We start from the raw sequence: 17,338 nt of genomic DNA on the forward strand, positions 1-17,338 counted from the left end.
AAAACAGCAGCATTAGGATTCAGCAACCAAAGCCTAAGAGAAGTTTCCTTACTGCTGTCTTGCCCTAAATAAAACAACACAGAAACAAAAAAACACAGACTTACAAATAAAATACAATGAGCTAAAAATATCTATTTTGTTTGCAAGCAGGGCCTAAGCAAGGTGATCATATGCTTGCCCATCTCTTCTGAGGTATATCATGGATTTGCACATGACGTGTTTTACATGTAAATACATCAAAGGTCTTTGCAGTTACAAAATGATGTCTGGTTCTGATTTCTTATTCATGTAGATACGCCCACCAACATCTGGTGAGAAACTGCTGAGAAAAATCACTGCAAGGGAACGGTATTAAGTTTCTCAAAGGAAGTCCAACATTGCAAGGCTCCTCCAGCTCTAAGTCAGTTACGACACCATCCTGATACTATGTGGGAAGAGGGTTACTAGAGGCTAGCTGCCAGTAGACCCTCATGAAGAACTGCTGCTGTACACCTCGGCAGCAGGTATCTACAGAAAAAACAGCAAGGAAACTTGAGAAGATTCCGTCCCCTTCAGACACTGAACTAATACAGGCAAATTTAAGGGAAATCACAGAAAAATCCACTATATTATACCACATTAGCTTGTATAGACAGCAGTTAACATTATGTCAGTAAGCTGTATTCTGATAGGGGGCTCAAGTTAATCTTAGCCTCTCAAGAAATGCATGGAGAGGAATTTTTACTTTTTTTTAAATAAACGTTAACTAGTGAATAGTTGAATACCTGAGAACAATATGCCTCCCAGGACAGATCTGCCCGACTTCCTCAGCCAAACAGACACACGGTGCCAAATGATCCACAAAGCGGGGCATAATCCATGCTACATTTGACATTTGGCCAAGGAGAACAACCCACAAGAATGAACTGAATTGTTGCCAGAGCTCAGTTGTTACCATGTGGCTACGTTCTTCAGGGACAGCAAGACGCTATTTTAAGAATTGAAAGTAGAAGTTTCTGAAAGCCTTAAACAATGGCAACTGGAAAGGGTGGGGTTGTTTTTTCCTTTTCTTGTTTTAAATGCTCTAGCATGAGTTAACAGTTCCGTTAACAACTCGGTCAACATCAGCTTTCCAGTGCTGCATGCTGCTTGAAGGGTCTTCACCACTGTTCTAGCCTCAACATAACATATAAGCAATCCATTCAGGCTGCTATTGATGTGATTCTGCCAAAACACCTGCCCACCCCACAGAAGTTCCAGATTTCAGATACTGGATGCCCCCAATTTCTTAGGGAGGGAAAAATATCTATCAGTGCTACTGTCTGCTTGCATGCTCTCCCAGAAGAATGATGAGTCTACTCAAGACCATCTGCGTTCATCTTGTCCTAAGGAATGGACACTGGTTAAGGGTATACCATGAGGGTTAAAACGTCAAGTAAGGTAGAGGTGAGTCAGAAGGTCAGGAGGTCCATGGAATTGAAGTCTGAGACTTATCCAGACATCAATTAAAGTCCCCCTAGCTGAATCAGGCCCCATTACAAATCCAGTATCACTGAGCAGGTACATCTTTAGGCTGTAGTAGATTTGGTTTAGAGCAAGAACTCTTGACCAAGACGATGTAGGTAAAGGAGCAGGACTTGAAGGAGTACAGCTAGGAGACGCAGTAGCTATGTGTAGTATGCTGTGCACAGCACAGAGCTGAAATACTTACTCGCTACATTGGAAGACAGTGACAGTCCAGTTTCACTGTGGTAGGGATGCACTGCTATCTGCGTCATGGATGGGACTGGCACACCAGGGAATGACACCGCTGTAGCTGCCAATGATGGTGTTGTTACTGAATAGGGGTACTGCGCTCCTATGAATGCTGGATGGACACTCTACAATAGAAGATGACAAACAACAGTCATGCCTACTGTATCTCACCATTTTCAAGCCCAAAATATGATGTCCCCACACTAGCCTCAAAGCAGGGGAAGTCCAATTACAAAGAGGAAGCATAGCAAGAAGCAGCTCAGTAACTACCTTGCACCACATGACTATTACAACTGCTTGATTCTCTTCCATTTAAATCTGATTACTTTGCACAAAAACATTCCAAGAACGTCCACGAATAGGCAGAGGCTAAAATAACCTTAAATTTTCCTTTTGTAGTCTCTGTTTAATTTCAAGATGACAAGGCTTCTGTCAAGTGTGTGTTCTGAAAAACTACTGAGTAATAAAAATTAAAACCTACTGATGTCTTTTATATTCTTTCAAGACTTTACATGCACCTGCCAAAGGCTCTTTAGCAGTTGAAAAGCTGCACTGGAGAGCCAAAGTAGGCACCACAAACCAGTAAATGAATACACAACCTAGATCTCAAACCACAGCCAAACAGTGGGGGAGAGCCCCACACTCTCCTCAGCTAGATACACTCCCTCTGAAAGCAGTTACACAAGATTTCTGTAAATGAGGAAGCTAGACGTAAAGCTCACCTGTGGGTACGCTGAGCCAGGCACTGGGAAGACAGCTGGACGTGGCATGTGCTGGATAGTGTGTCCAATATACTGGGGATTACAGGGAATGTGAGTCTGAAGGGTGGTGTAAGGGTGGAGGCCCTGGGTGTGTGTATGCGCCATTGCTGGTCCTGCCATGGTATGCTGCTGGTACATGGTCGACCCCATAGAGATCACTGGCATGACCGTTGCTGCTGCGGTTACTGCAGCTGCCACTGTCACGGTGGTTGGCTCAGTGGTCACCCGGTTGTCTGTCAACCCACGTGCTGCTTCTGATGCAGCCCGTGCACCACTGGCGCTGCAGCCAGTAGCACCTTCTCTCTGGGCTGGAGTCCCACCAACAATCTGTTCATAAAGCCAGTACCACTGGTGAGCTACTTCAAAGAGAACTTCGGGGTACACGCCGCCTCCCTTGGCTGCCTCTTCCACTGCCATACAGGCCTTTTCCAGCATCAGATTGTCCTGAAGGCAGAGGGAAAAAAAACAAACAGAAGTGAAGAATGAAGGCACAAGAAGACAAGAAGGCAAACTGCAACAAGAGAAAAGTATAAGGCACTCTAAAATGACTGAAGCTATTGGAAGCAGCTAGATCACAACTGCAGCAGAATAGTCAGAGCTATTCACAAAAGACAAACCTACACAACTGAGACTAAAAGCTGTTTGGTAACAGAGAGGTGCCAATCCCACAACTAACAGTACATCCCTGATGCTGGAAACCAGCTTGTGTCAGCTAATTAGCCCCCATTTGACACTCACCTGTTCCTTGCACTGCACCAGAGCCCTCTGGATCTCATTTGGGTTCAGGGCATGGGCGTGGGGCAGACAGCTGAGTGCCAGTTCAGCAGCTGCCCGCACCATGTTGGAGTCTCTGGCCCTCGAGGCCCTGTCTGCCAATGATGCCACCTCAGGGGGGGTCAGATGTCCATCCCAACACTCCACTAAGATGTTCAGGGCTGCACTACCAATCTCCATGGCCTGCCCTAAGAGTAAAAGAGAAGACTCTCACACTACTGACCATGCCCACAGGAGTTCCTGTCAGCTCTCCCTCAATGGGAGGTGCACTCATCACTTCAGTTACTGTAACAGAGCATTGTTTCTCTCCTAAGGCTGCAAATCAAGTGTAAGGCTCTTCCTTCCAAAACACAGGACAGGGAAGAGCTCTTGATAAGCAAGCAGTGAGTGAAGGTATCATTATCAACGTGAAGCTAAAGATATATTTGAGGCAGTGAGAGGAACTTGAAAGGATCTATGGCTCCTGAGAATTGAAACAAAACACTGTGCAAGTCACTGGTGCTTATCCTGTGCTGCTGCCATCTGTGCCTTACATGACTGCCACAGCATCATCAGGTTTGGGAATAAGCTCACCCCCTGCCCCTTCCTGCCCAAAAGCCAGCCTCCCAATTACGTTCTGCTGTAACCTGTGATCCAGGAGACATGGGAGGAGTAAGTTCGAGAGAGCCAGTTGGGAGACACAAAGTTGTGCAGCCCTAGTGCATACAGCCCAATCTCAAAGGCGCAGAGGTGAAGGTTGCGGTGTGGTCCCTGGTGCCCACCACTGGAGGAAGGGTGGGTGAAGATGGAAGTACTGCTGTTTCCACCTGCTTTGATAAGGACTGTCTTGGCCAGTTCAAAGTAGAAGTGGGCTGCTGCCTCTGAAGGCTGGTTCGGGACATGAGGAGCATGGCTCTCCAGCCGCCTCCCTTTATACCTAGAGAAAACAAGAGGAAATTTTCAGAGAGCGATGGTACTCCAAGTTCTCTAGCTCAGGGGCAAAGTTTACATCTTTAGTGTTCACAGAAAACAAAGAAACTCTCCCAGGAAAGTATTTTCTAATGCACACATGCTAGTTCCCTGACATCAGGGAACGGTGCCTCTATGCATTATGTACTATTCATTACCTGCCAACTTCTACAGTTTTTGCACGGGCTCCCCCACTGGCTCTCCTACTGCCACTGGAAGAGGAAGATCCCAGTGAATCACTTGAAGAACTGCTGATGCTGTCACTGTCTTGTCCTCTGCCCCAGGACGTAGTTGCCCATCCCCCACGTAGGGGACGCCGACTGAGCGTTGGAGAACTGTCAGAGGTAGTTTCAGGAGCACTGCTGTCAATACTAGCCATGCCTACAACACCAGAACACATACAGTAATGTCAGCAGGTACACCTCATGCGTCACTGACAGTCACACCAGTGAGAATTTAACTTTGCAAACTGGAAGGGAAGAATGGTGCCCAGCAAAGCATTAGGTGTTAGTTACTACCTGTGTGTTTCTTCTTCTGCCTGACGGGTGAACCCCAGCATCTCCCATTGTAGCCACCTCTGTTTCCAAGGGCCAGACGACTGGGCACCTTTCCCTCCTGTTTCAAGACAGTGGATTCCCCAGCTGGCTCACAGGGGGACCTCTGAGAGCTCTCTGCATAAACAGGACAGTGACAAACTAAACATTACAATTTGCTGCTGCATCTTTAAAATCATTAAAGGATGCAAGAACTTTAGACATTTGGGGGTATTTATGATCAGGATTATCACAATTTTTTCTGCATTAAGCATTTAATCAGATAGTAGGATAAAAATACTGAAGCTTAACAACACAAGATTTGTAACATTTGCTGCAACTATGTTTCCACAAAGATTTACAGTAAAAATGCTCCAGCACAACTTTATTGTATTTATCCTCAGCTACACCTCATCTCTATGGGAAGAGTTAAGAAAGTATCCACTTTCCTGCATGTAACGCTTATAACCAAAGTGCAAGCGCAGGTAGAAGAAAACCATACTGCTTATCTCTAATGACCATCAATTTCAATCATTTATCTTGCATGAATACATCTGACTCAGTCTGTAACTTTCTGAACACCACACCTCTGATGTAAACCTAAAAGATGGAATTATAGTGGTTTTAAGGTAACTGGCTAACACAGCTGTCTCAAAAAATGAAAGCCTGAAAATTAGCTTGAATTTCCAAGCAACAATGCGTACAGAAATGGACTCAGACAAACAATGGGGGAAATGACATTCCAGTAACCACCAAACAGCCAGGTGGTAACACAAATCATTCTGACTACTATTCAATACAGATGTGAATTTGCAGTCCAGGTTTTACATGGATGACCAAAGGGTTTTGGCATAACCTTTATAAATCACCTCTTACCCTGTGAACTCTTCTCCACGAAGGTTTCAGGACTGCTCTGAACTGCTGGGCTTACACCAGCTTGCTGAGCAACTGAAGTCCCTGGAAGCTGCTGGATAGCTGCAGTGGACTGGGCAGCATGTTTGGAAGGAGACTTTTGATTTGCTACTGTAGGCTTGCTGGAAGAGTAGAAGGAACTCAGTGTCTGTGGCTTGTGAGTCTGACTCTCTCTGTCCAGAAGTTTGTCTAAAATCTTTAACAACAACAACAAAAAAATATATATATATATGTACTCAGTAATATCCCCATTTTCACTTCAAAAAAGCCACTGCCTTCACTCAAAAGACACCTAAACTGACATTACAGAAGCGGTTCTGCCACATCAAGGACAGAACAGAGGACTCTATACTTAGTGCCTGTCACTATGTATTCTTAAGTCATTAAATTTCCATGCTCAACATCCAAAACACCCGTCACACAATTACTGAGAAACTGACAAAGCCTTTTCAGACTTCCAGACACCAGAGAAATTGCCTTCTATCAACCTACAATAACACCCTCTTCACCTTATTTATTACAGAACTGGGGAACAAAGCTTGACTGCATTTTTTGTGTTTGTCCAATTCTACTCTTTGTTCTACACATGGAACAAACATCACAGGTCTGACAGAGCACTTATTTTTAGATGACTGATATCATAACCTGCCTGTTCATCCGAACAGCTGAGAAAAGTATAACAAAAAAGCTTCAGCTTTAGGTGAAGAAATACACTAATAGTATTCCTACTGGGAGAAGTGTTTCTGAATAAAAAGGATAAATAAAAACTTCCTTGAAGCTTCAACTTTTTTTTCCTCTGGGTCATGAAGTGGGAGCAGAGTTGTACTTTCTCTTGCATAGGCCATTAGGGCACAGGTGGACTGAACTTGTATGTAAGAGAGAAATTAATAAAAAAAAACAAAAAAATGCTGCATCAAAACAGAACTAATCCCCATGCAACAGATACAGAACATACTGAAAACCCCTGGGATAGAAGCCTTGTTTTAGCTGCCAAGTAAAAGCATTAACTACAATAAGAAAGCTCTCAGATGGAACTTAAGAAACCTTTGATAAGAGTGCCTCTTCCAGGGCAATGCATAACGTGCAGTCAGAGTTCGCCTCAGTTGAGAGAATATAAAAACTAACAACATGCTTGCAAATCATCAGCACACAACATACAGACTTATGCTCACTGGGAAAATCGCAATCCATCAAAGCGCAACCACAGTTTACTCTACATCTTCATGTTCCCTTTTAAAGGGAGGCTCACCTTCTTCAGCTTGGATTGATCATCCTTGTAAGTAATCATCAGGGCTAGTGCCAGATCTCCCTTCTCCCTTCGAGTGCCTTCACACAACAGAGGATGTTCTGCTTCACTGACAGTTGTCTTCATGCCTGCAGGCCAGAAAAGAGAGGGATGAAAAGGCAAGCAAGCCCATGGGACTACACCACACCCTTAGCAACATATAAACATTTCAGACTATTTTATTCACCTCATGAACAGACAAAAGAAGAATTTTTCCTATTTTTCTGTCAACTTCAAAAATAGGTCATGAATAAACAGTAGCTACTGTATGTCCCCAGAATACCAAGCACAGTACAACTGTCAGAACAATATGATCAGAACATGCCATATAGAGAAAAGGCCAGACACGTCCACAACTTCACCTTGAAACAAGTTTTTCCAGTTTCTGCAGATGCTACAAAGCCATCATTTCTGCTCCATACAGAACTCATCTTTGAGTTCTCTGTCCTGTCAGAGATGAGGCAACAGAGGACTGGTCTTGTTTAACCCATTCTATTCCTAATTTTGCATGTAGCTTTAAAACAGGTATACATTTCTGCCAACAGAATACATATAACTATTGCTTTATTGCTGAAGCTGTTAAAAATGAGAGGCAGGAATCCAGTATTCTAAGATCTTGAATTACATGATAACACAAGAGTACTTCTGCAAGTCTTTCACCATCACCATTCTGAAACAACTGCCTTTTTTTCCTCTGAAACCGCTCATCTTCATTAAAGCAAGACATTTTCCATCACAAAAGTACAAAAAGAAAACTAAGATACCATTACTACTTTAACATTCATTTCCTGTCCCATATTACCCTTTTTTTCTTTTTTTTTTCAGCTTTCCCAAGGCACTTAAACCTGGCACGCAGTTTCTGTACCAAACAGGAACAAGCTATCACCTTTTACCACCCAAAATGAGAGAAGATGCAGAACACAGATGAGAAAAAACTTTTCTCGTAAAAAAAATTCTTACCAAGAGCAGCAACAGCTGCTTCAAAACCAAGCTCTTCATCTCCAGGCATTTCATTATTCCAATTGCGACTTGGGGGTCTACAGCCTGTAGGAGAAACCACTGAAAGAAGACGAGAGAATAAGTGCTCAGCTTTCAGAACTAGGATCTCAAGGTAACAGCTGTTTCTGAGAGCTTTCTGAATTTGCAGAGCTTCCCGCATTCCTGTTCCTAATCTTTGTATCAGTTTCAAGACAACACCTTGTTTTTCTTCCCTTTTTCTCCCTCTAAACTCAGAAGGCTCCTAACCAGGCAGGAACATCATCAAGTCATCTAATCTCAGGATGCCTGATTTTTTCTCTTAAGTCTTGCACTTACATTATCTTCCTCTGAATATAGCCATCATAATAGCAGGAAAGTCAATCATTCTAACCATTTTTTAAAAAAAGCACACTTATCAGTGCTGGAATCTGGTAAGTTTCCAGTTGTTTCAAAATATAAAAAAGAGAGAGAATTTCTATCTCCAGAGCAACACAGAAGCAAGAACTAGAAACAGTGTGGGAAGAATCAAGATTAAGTCATTATTATCCAGTGGACATTTTCTGTTTGAAAACTCCCTCAAGACCTGGAATTGCAGAAGATTCCCTTTGCACACTGAAGCCAATGCAGACAGTACCTGGAGCGCATAGGACATCAAATATAAAACTAGCCAACATGAGAGGCAGGACAGGACGATAATCACATAACGTTCCTTCTCGCAGTTCTTCAGCTCTTCCTCGAATAGTATTCATCTCATTAGTGACCAAGGGAATCTTCTTCAAGAGGGCTGCAATCTCAGACTCCTGATATGCCAGCTTCACCTGGTAGCATCCACAAGGGAACAGAAGAAGCTGTCATCAGCACCATTTCTCCCTATACATATGCCGAAGAATGGCAATAGTTTTTATTGGTTCGTTATGTTACAGCAGTTTTTAGCACCCAAGCTATCTTTACCATTCGTTCCACAATGAATGCATCACAGAATCATCATAGATTGGCTTAGATTGGAGGGAACCTTAAAATCCTCAAACCTAGTTTCAGTCCCTCCACCACAAGCAGGCTTGCCAACAACCAGATCAGATTTTGAAGTTTAATACAGGTCTTGACTCACATTTATACACAGCCTCCTTTTTCACTCAGATTATCACTATCAAAGGAACATCAGAAGTGTTTGACTAGATAAGGCACTATAAAAGCGATGACTTGTAGGGGAAAAAAAAAGGATGCTAAGCTATGAAATACACACAATTAGATACAAGAGGGATTCACTAGAGAATAGCAGCATGGGGTGGCAGCAAGCACTGTTTTCCAGGATGAGGACCTACTACATTTTAATACTCTATGTATTTCTGCATTAGTTCCGCTATGAACATTTGAAAGTGTTTTCTCTGAAACAGCATAGGTAGCTAGTGACTGCCAACCTCACACTTAATCTTGTAATCAGACTGTAAGAAGAACAGATAATCAGTGTAACAAGTGTATTTGGTGGATTACTAGCAATAATACACATCTCCAGGGACTGCTCAACACTGCATTTAAAGCAGTGTAACTACAAATCACACAGACAAGGTATTAACGGAGCACTTATTTCTAAACAGGAATCCTAGTAGTAATTAGGCAGTGTCCAAAACTATATATCCACACTGCACATGTGCTCATGTGCCAACAAATGAAATATCAGCAAGAGCAACGATTTTCAAACACGAAACAACTGCAGCAGTACAGCCTAAGAAATACATTTCACACCATTTCATCAATGCAAGTATAGACAATTCAGTTTACAAATGGTTGGTTTTTTTCCCCGAATTGGCCAAGCAAACTGGAAACGTACTTAAGATACCAAGAAGTAAACTGCTCCATTTAAAATAAAATACTCCTAAAACTTGCTGTTCACATTTAAACACCTTCAAGACTCTAGCTTTATGTGAAATCATAGGCCTTTTGGCACTGGTATCTGGTCGTCCTTTCAGTGAAGATAACCCCTAATGAAATGGTATTTCTAATCAAGTTTCTGGTGAATCAACGCACACTTGGGATTTGTGGACAACCCATTCTGTCTCAATATAAACAACTCTCAGAGAATATATAAAAGCATGATCTAGCTTTGAGAATTTAAATGGGAACCACAAGCATAAGCATTCAAGCAGCACATGGATACTGCCTTTAAAATGTTTTATACCTCCAGTGCCTTGGTAGAGGCAGGTGGTCTCTGCAGCTCCAGGGCAAACATTCCTATTCGGAAGGCCAGGTTGTGGTACTCCAGTCGCTCACTCAACACAGTCAGCAGGAAAGCAGCTTTGGACAAGGTGTTGGTTGCCATCCATGTTTGCTTGCTGGTTGATACCTTGTTCTTTTTGCCCTGCTTGACAAAGAATTTGTAACAAGATGGTTTCCTAAACATCCTACTTGATGCTATGCCTGCCCTTCTACTCTTTGCAATAATTAAGAAACAGAAGAACAAAACATACTTGAAAATTATTTCCTTCGCTGAGCAATAACAAATCCCAGTGGTTACTAACCATCACCACTCCTACCCCTATCTCATTCTCAGCACAACATGATGAAGAGTTGGCCTGTTGATGACATGCATGTCTACTGTTGGACTGAGGCTGAGCAGACAGATGCTGCATGCCTGATTCTTTCCTGGAGAATCCTTCCATACAGTAAACATTGCTTAATGTCACTACAAATAATTTTCCAGAAGTTTATGCTTTTTTTCTTTCCTATCCAATCCTTCATTCTAAAACAACAAAGCTCCTAATGTTTCCAGTGTACATTATGAAACAGAGACTAAGAAAAAGTTGAGAAAGAAACACATGAAACATGCAGGTCACCTGCACAAATCTACACAAAAAATGAAGACTTTGTTGCTGTATAATCTCATAGCACATAGTATCAGGTATCTCTTAAATAAAACATTGCTTGAAATTGATGTGAAACAGGATGCTTAATTTTGTTTAACAGATGCGCAACCAGTTTCAAAACCGATTCCTAAAAAAGCTGCAGCTCTTAACAAACCAGGCTGAGGAACTTGTAACATAACTAAAGTTTCTTAAAAATTCAAACTCATACTGAACTGCCTTTTACATTCTTTCTCCTTTATACTGCCTCACAAGTGCACAGTGATCAGGTACATTAATGACACACAGAGAAGTTCAACTCAGTGACAACATCAACAAAGGGCCCTGAATCACAATATATAAGAAATGCCTAGGAACGCTGTTATGCCCATCCCACATCTTTCTTATACTTTACACTCTATACCCAAAACTAGGTAAGTATTCTCTACCTTAGTTGGTGGCTGCTCCACTTTGAGATCTGGAGGGTTGGCTAATAGGTCCCTGGCAAGTTCTACAGTTAAGCGACATGCTTCATTACTGTACCCATGTGCATACAGGGCTTCTGCACAGGCAAACAGGATCTGTAAGAAAGAACAGGTAATCATATTCAAACCACACACCCGCAGTCCAGAGATAGCCTGCTCAAACCACTTCTCAAGGTCTCGGTAAAACATGATTCGCAATTAATCTCAGCAGCAGGCACACTCAGTGAACTCTGCCTCAGCCTTCATCATTCCTTTAAGTGCAACTCTAAAATGTTTATATTGCATGAATGGTTCCCTTCCTCCCTCCAAGTGCTATAAGAGATCAGAGAATAACTCAAAGGAAACTGACTGACTATAAGTGTTTCCATGTATCTCCTTTGTCACTGCTTGTTTATATAGGCATAAGTCCTGAATGCATATTGAAGTTCTTACAGCAATGTGACAAAGTCTATTCAGATTGTCTATGGCCTTCCAAAGAACTTCTGCTTATGCAGTTGGATGGATTTTTCTCCTGGTGGACATTCCTTTATCTTATTTTGGATTTCAGTTCAGTTTTCACAGAATCACATAATGGTTGAGATTGTAAAGGACCTTTGGAGGTTGTATAGGAAATTGGTAATCACAGCCTGAACCTTTGATTAATCAGCTGAGGCAAGTGTAGGGTCAGCTGTGGAAGCACAGGTGAGAGTAACTTAGCTGTGCTCCTGGAAGGGGTGGAGCTCGACTCATTTAAGGGCTGACCACCACTAAGGCAGCAGCTCTTGGAGATCGCTCCTTGGTGGAGACTGCCTCAGTAGTTCCCAGCAGACCGAAAGCTTCCATATGGGTGAGTTTTTCCTGTAAATAACCTTTTGGGTATTTACAGCTACCACCCTACCATTATTGTCACCATACAGAGGTCAGCTGGTCCAACAGCTCTGCTCAAGCAGAAACATCCAGAGCAGGCTGGATGTCCACATCTGGGCAATTTTTGAAGATCTCCAAGGAGGGAGACTCCACAGCCTCCCTAGGCAGCCTGTGCTAGTGCTCTGGTCACTGAAGAAGTGCTTCCTGGTGTTCACATGGAATCTCTTGTGTGCCCATTGCTTTTTTCCTGGTGCTGGGTACCACTGAAAAGAGCCTGGCTCTGTCTTCTTTGCATCCTCCCTTCAGGTATTTCAGGACACTGATAAGATCCCCCCAACTTCTTCTCCAGGCTGAGCAGTCCTAGCTCTCTCAGCATCTCCTCATAGGAATGATAATCATCTTGGTGCCCTTAATCATCTTGGTGGCTCTCTACTAGATTCTTCTTCTCTCATGTATGGGGGGACCCAGAACTGGATACAGTACTCTAAATGCGGCTTTACCAGTACTGAGCAGAGGGGAAGGATCACCTCTCTTGACCTGCTGACAATGCCTAATGACATCAAGAATACTGTTGGCTTTCTTAGCAACAAGGGCACATCACTAACCCATGTTCAACTTGATCCACTAGGACTCTCAGGTCATTTTCTGCAAAGCTGCTTTCCAGCTAGGTAGCCCCCGACACATACTGGTGCCTGGAGTTATTCCTTCCCAGGTGCAGAACTTTGCACTTCTTGTGCGAAGAGATTCTTGTCAGTCCACATCTCCAGTCTGACAAGGTACCTCTGGATGGAAGCATAACACTCTTGTGTATCCATCACTCGCCCCACTTTCATGTCATCTGTGAATTTGCTAAGGGTGCACTCTATCACATCATCTAGATCATTAAGATGTTAAATGGCACAGGACCTGGTACTGACTCTGCAGTATCCTGCTCATTATTTTGCCTTTTCTAAATGGCTAGGAAAAAAAAAAAAAACAAAAAAAAAACCACATATTTTTGCCCCCATTTGCAATACGGGACCAGCTACAATTAAGACATGCTTGAAGAGAGCACAGTAGAAGGGAATTAAGTTTGTGGGAAAGCAAGCATGATACTGCCACATTAAGACTGCAGATACCTTATGATATAATGGGTGATGATGGCTTAATAATAACTTGATATATCAACATGCTAGGTTAACTGTGATACCTGGGAAAGTACACGAGGTTCATAATACATTAAGAAAACTGAAAAACAGTGTTTTGAACTAGATTCTGCTCACCTCCATCCGGTTCTCCTGCTCCAGAGGCTTTATTCCAGCAAATATATCCTGCTCTTCTTCATTTCCCCCTTCAGCTTTGTCATCATCTTCCTTGGCTACCTCTTGTGGATTCAGATAGTATACCTGGTAATCATCTTCCTCTTCCCCATCATCACCTCCACCTGCCGCACCATTCTCTCCTACTTCTTCTGGTTTCAGGCTCACACCACCACTGTTTTCATCTGCAGAAGTCAGGTCGTCATCACCACTACCCATCTCTCCCACAGGATCCTTGGTTGATTTCTTGGCTGTGGAACTGCTCCTGACACTGGGTTCGGGTCCCTCAGAGAAGTACACCCCACCATCCTCCTCAAAGGCATCCCTGTAGCTCCTGCTCAGTGGGCTTTCTGTAAAACTGAATGTATTGCTGGCTTCCGCACCCAGAGCCAAGCTGCTGTCATCCAGGCTCATCTCTGCTAAGTCTGGCTCCAGGGAGCTGTCTTCACTACTCATGCGGCGTTTCCCACTATGCTTACTGGTCAAACCTTTGCTCACTGGCAACTTAGCTTTGCTCACTGCAGTTTTATACACAGCTTTATCACCTTCTGCTGAAAGTCGTCTCAGAACTCTCTGGGGTGTTTCAGAGACAACTTTGCGCTTTCCAGTAAGTTCCTTAGGACGAACCGCTGGCTCCTGGGGTGAGGGACGCAGCCTGTCCCCAGGCTGCAGACATGGTCCCCCAGGCTCTTGTCCATGGGCTCTACCAGCCTCACAAGCAGTTTCTGCACACTGCAACCGGCAGCTCCTCTGTTGGATGGCTTTTACCCAACAGAATGAGTTTTTCTTGTCAGTGCTGCTGTAGGTGATCCCAGGGATAGGATAAGCTTCCTCCCAGTTGAAGTAACAGGCTTCCACTGCTGGCTTGAAACCCTGGAATAGTTTCTCCAGTGATTTCTTGTGCTGACCTCTCTTAACATTATCTATGACCTTCAGCTGCCATTGCCTGAGCTGGGAACAAAGGTCCCTGCGCCTAAGAAAAGAATAAAAAACAATAGGTTAGAGAGCAAACATAAGAAACACCAGCAACAAACTTCCTCATAAACAACTCTTCCTGTTTAGAAAGCTCTTTTGTTGAATTAAGTGTAGACAACAGTAGTAAGAAAACAGACTAGAAAAAGGAAATGGGACTAAAAGCATCCAAATCCTAAATGGGCCCACAACACAGAAACAAGAGGTGAACAGTACCATCAGGAAAGCATGATACAAACTGGGAGGTTTAAATTGAAACACTTCTATTTTGCCTCAATAAGGAGTTGGCAATATGAGCCTCAGCAGTCTGACCAGAAAGTGCCATAGGGAAATGCTCTTGGAATCATGCATAAAACTGCTCTGTGTGGCCTCACCTCCAGCACCACATGCGGGTCTGGGTGCCACAACATGAGGACATAAAGTTATCAGAGAGCATCCAAAGGAGGGCTATGAAGATGGTGAAGGGTCTGGAGGGCAAGGTGTGTGAGGAGCAGCTGAAGTCCCTGGGTTTGCTCAGCCCAGAGCAGAGGAGCTGGGGGGAGCACTCACGGTGGCTGCAGCTTTTCACAGGGAGCAGAGGGGCAGCACTGAGCTCTGCTCTGTGTGACAGCAACAGGGCCCGAGGGAACGGCATGGAGCTGTGCCAGGGGAAGGGCAGCTGGGGATCAGGGAATGGTTCTGCATGCAAAGTGGGCATGGAACAGGCTGCCCAGGGCAGTGGCCATGGCCCTGAGTGCCAGAGGTCAAGGAGCACTTGGACAGAGCTCTCAGACATAGGGTTTGGACTTTGGGTGGTGCTATGTGAACACTAGAGCTGATTTGATCCTCATAGGTCCTTTCTAACTAGGGATATTCTATAATAGAACAGTTTGTAGGAGCTGTGAAATGGCACTGCTAACAACTCCAGTTAAGTACAGCCTGCCCAGGGAAGCCCTAAGCCACACAGGACCTCCCAATCTACCTCTCAGGCATCAATCTTTCTACCCTGATATACCTAACTAAAATTTAATTTGGGCTGTAGCAGGTTATCCTCAGGAGATGTAACTATTTGTAAATCCTGTGATTGCTTGCAGAACACCTAGACAAAAATATAATTGACGCTTAAATAAGCTGGTAGGCTTAAATCCACCTAAATTGCACAGCAGTGTATGGGAACTGTCAGGTCACGGCCTGAACCAGTGATTGAGCACCTGATGAAGGTGCATAGCCAGCCCTGGGAACACAAATGCAAGCAATACACCTGCACAACCGGAGGGGGATAGACTCTAGGTCCACCCTTCCCTAACCTCATTTAAGGGCTGGCAGCCAAAAGGGAAACATCTCTATTTGGAAATAGCCTACTTTGAGAGTTTTCCAGTAAGCCCTTATTCTCAGAAAGGGGCACCTGAAGGGGGCCTACAGGAAAGCTGGGGAGGGATTTTTTAGAAGGGAATGTAGCACAACAGGAAATGGGGAAATGGTTATGAACTGGAAGAGGGTAGATTTAGATTAGATATTAGGAAGAAATTCTTTACTGTGGGAGTGGTGAGACACTGGAACGGGTTGCCCAGCCAGGTTGTGGATGCCCCTTCCCTGGAAGCATTCAAGGCCAGGCTGGATGGGGCTTTGAGCAACCTAGTCTAGAGAAAGGTGTCCCTGCCTACAGAAGGGGGTTGGAATCAGATGATCTTAAAAGTCCCTTTCAACCCAAACCATTCTATGATGATTCTTTCTTACCAAATTGTGACCAATACTTTTCTTGGGAGATCAGAAAACTGGTCAGTAGCAGCTATATCCTCTGCCTTAATCCATACAAGCAGGTAGCCCCCTGTCCTGTATTAGCAGAGGAATGACAAAATGTTTCTGCATTTTGCAGCTTCAAATCTCACATATATGGCCAAAATGGGCAGGCAAGTTAGTCTGAATGAGTAGTGATGTTAGGTGATTTAATTCAACTCGTTTCTAGAAAAGTCTGCGTGCCAAGTGTCTCAATAAACTGCTATCCTGTTCTTGCCACATATTTTAGAGATCTAAGGAACAAGCCCAACACTTTAACCCTCTCAAATTACCTATCAAAAGAAACAGAAAACAGCATCATCAAATAGGTGCAAAGATTAGTAGGAAAAAAAGTCAGCTCAACAGCATAGGCTGCTTCCATTTGTCTGAAGAAATTAACTACGAGGGAACAGACTGGTACAGCTTGAGGAAAGGATTTTCAGAAGTAAGAAGGTGGAGAGGGAATTCCTCAGAAGAGGTAACATAAGGATGAGCAGCTACAATTAATTAAAAATGCAGTAGCAAGTCTCTTACAATTCACTGGAAAGGATAGAAATGATGGAAAAAAGAGGGATCTTTTTGGTGACTATTCAAATGCCAAGAGAACAGGAAATTAAGCAGAAGTATTTCAATTATGCATGAATTCAAGTAGATCTGAGCAATTTTGAACTGCACCAGATAACTTGAACATGAATACAGGTAGTGCTCCTAAACACTTTAATAAAGGCTAAAACCTTTTATGTTGTTTTTTCCCCCCTATGCAAGTCGATTGATGTTTGTGTTTATTTTAAGCCTCATTCCCAGTTTCCTACCGTTTTTGACTTGTCTTCATCTCCTGTACTCAGATATTTCATACTGCAGACTGTACAAGACAGAAACTGCACCCATTTTAGCATCCCTGGTGTACCCTTCCAAAGATAAGGAATTTTACTCACGTTATACAACAATTCACAAAAGCAAACGCTGTTCACATGTAACTGAATTTAAAATCCCATCCTCCTTTCATTTGCCCTGAAAAACATTTTCTGACCACACAGATCACATTAGACTAACTCAGTATATTTTGCACTTTACACTTTGTAGACTGTGTATTCTTAAAAAAAAAAAAAAAAATTATTTACACTGATCACCATATCTCAACTTGAGCAATCAATAACTCAAACTGCTAATCAAAGTGTACTGCCTAAAGATGACAGTGATTTACCAAGGCATGATGTGAT

General features: G+C 43.3%; 1 protein-coding gene across 1 annotated transcript in view; it reads right to left on the bottom strand.

Moving 5' to 3' along the window:
* ZSWIM8 (zinc finger SWIM-type containing 8) overlaps positions 1–17,338 on the bottom strand; it is a 61,839-nt gene that overhangs the window by 8,663 nt on the left and 35,838 nt on the right. The window contains exons 10-22 of the mRNA XM_015866634.2: positions 13,356–14,364; positions 11,212–11,343; positions 10,102–10,281; positions 8,560–8,743; positions 7,908–8,006; positions 6,912–7,036; positions 5,627–5,858; positions 4,736–4,888; positions 4,376–4,598; positions 3,896–4,185; positions 3,234–3,457; positions 2,457–2,939; positions 1,691–1,859 (exon numbers count right to left, since the gene is read on the bottom strand). Coding sequence (XP_015722120.1) covers positions 1,691–1,859; positions 2,457–2,939; positions 3,234–3,457; positions 3,896–4,185; positions 4,376–4,598; positions 4,736–4,888; positions 5,627–5,858; positions 6,912–7,036; positions 7,908–8,006; positions 8,560–8,743; positions 10,102–10,281; positions 11,212–11,343; positions 13,356–14,364 — 3,503 coding nt within the window. The remainder of the gene's footprint in view (positions 1–1,690; positions 1,860–2,456; positions 2,940–3,233; positions 3,458–3,895; positions 4,186–4,375; positions 4,599–4,735; positions 4,889–5,626; positions 5,859–6,911; positions 7,037–7,907; positions 8,007–8,559; positions 8,744–10,101; positions 10,282–11,211; positions 11,344–13,355; positions 14,365–17,338) is intronic.

This window comes from Coturnix japonica, chromosome 6, assembly GCF_001577835.2.
Source record: "Coturnix japonica isolate 7356 chromosome 6, Coturnix japonica 2.1, whole genome shotgun sequence".
Classification (NCBI taxonomy): Eukaryota; Metazoa; Chordata; class Aves; order Galliformes; family Phasianidae; genus Coturnix; species Coturnix japonica.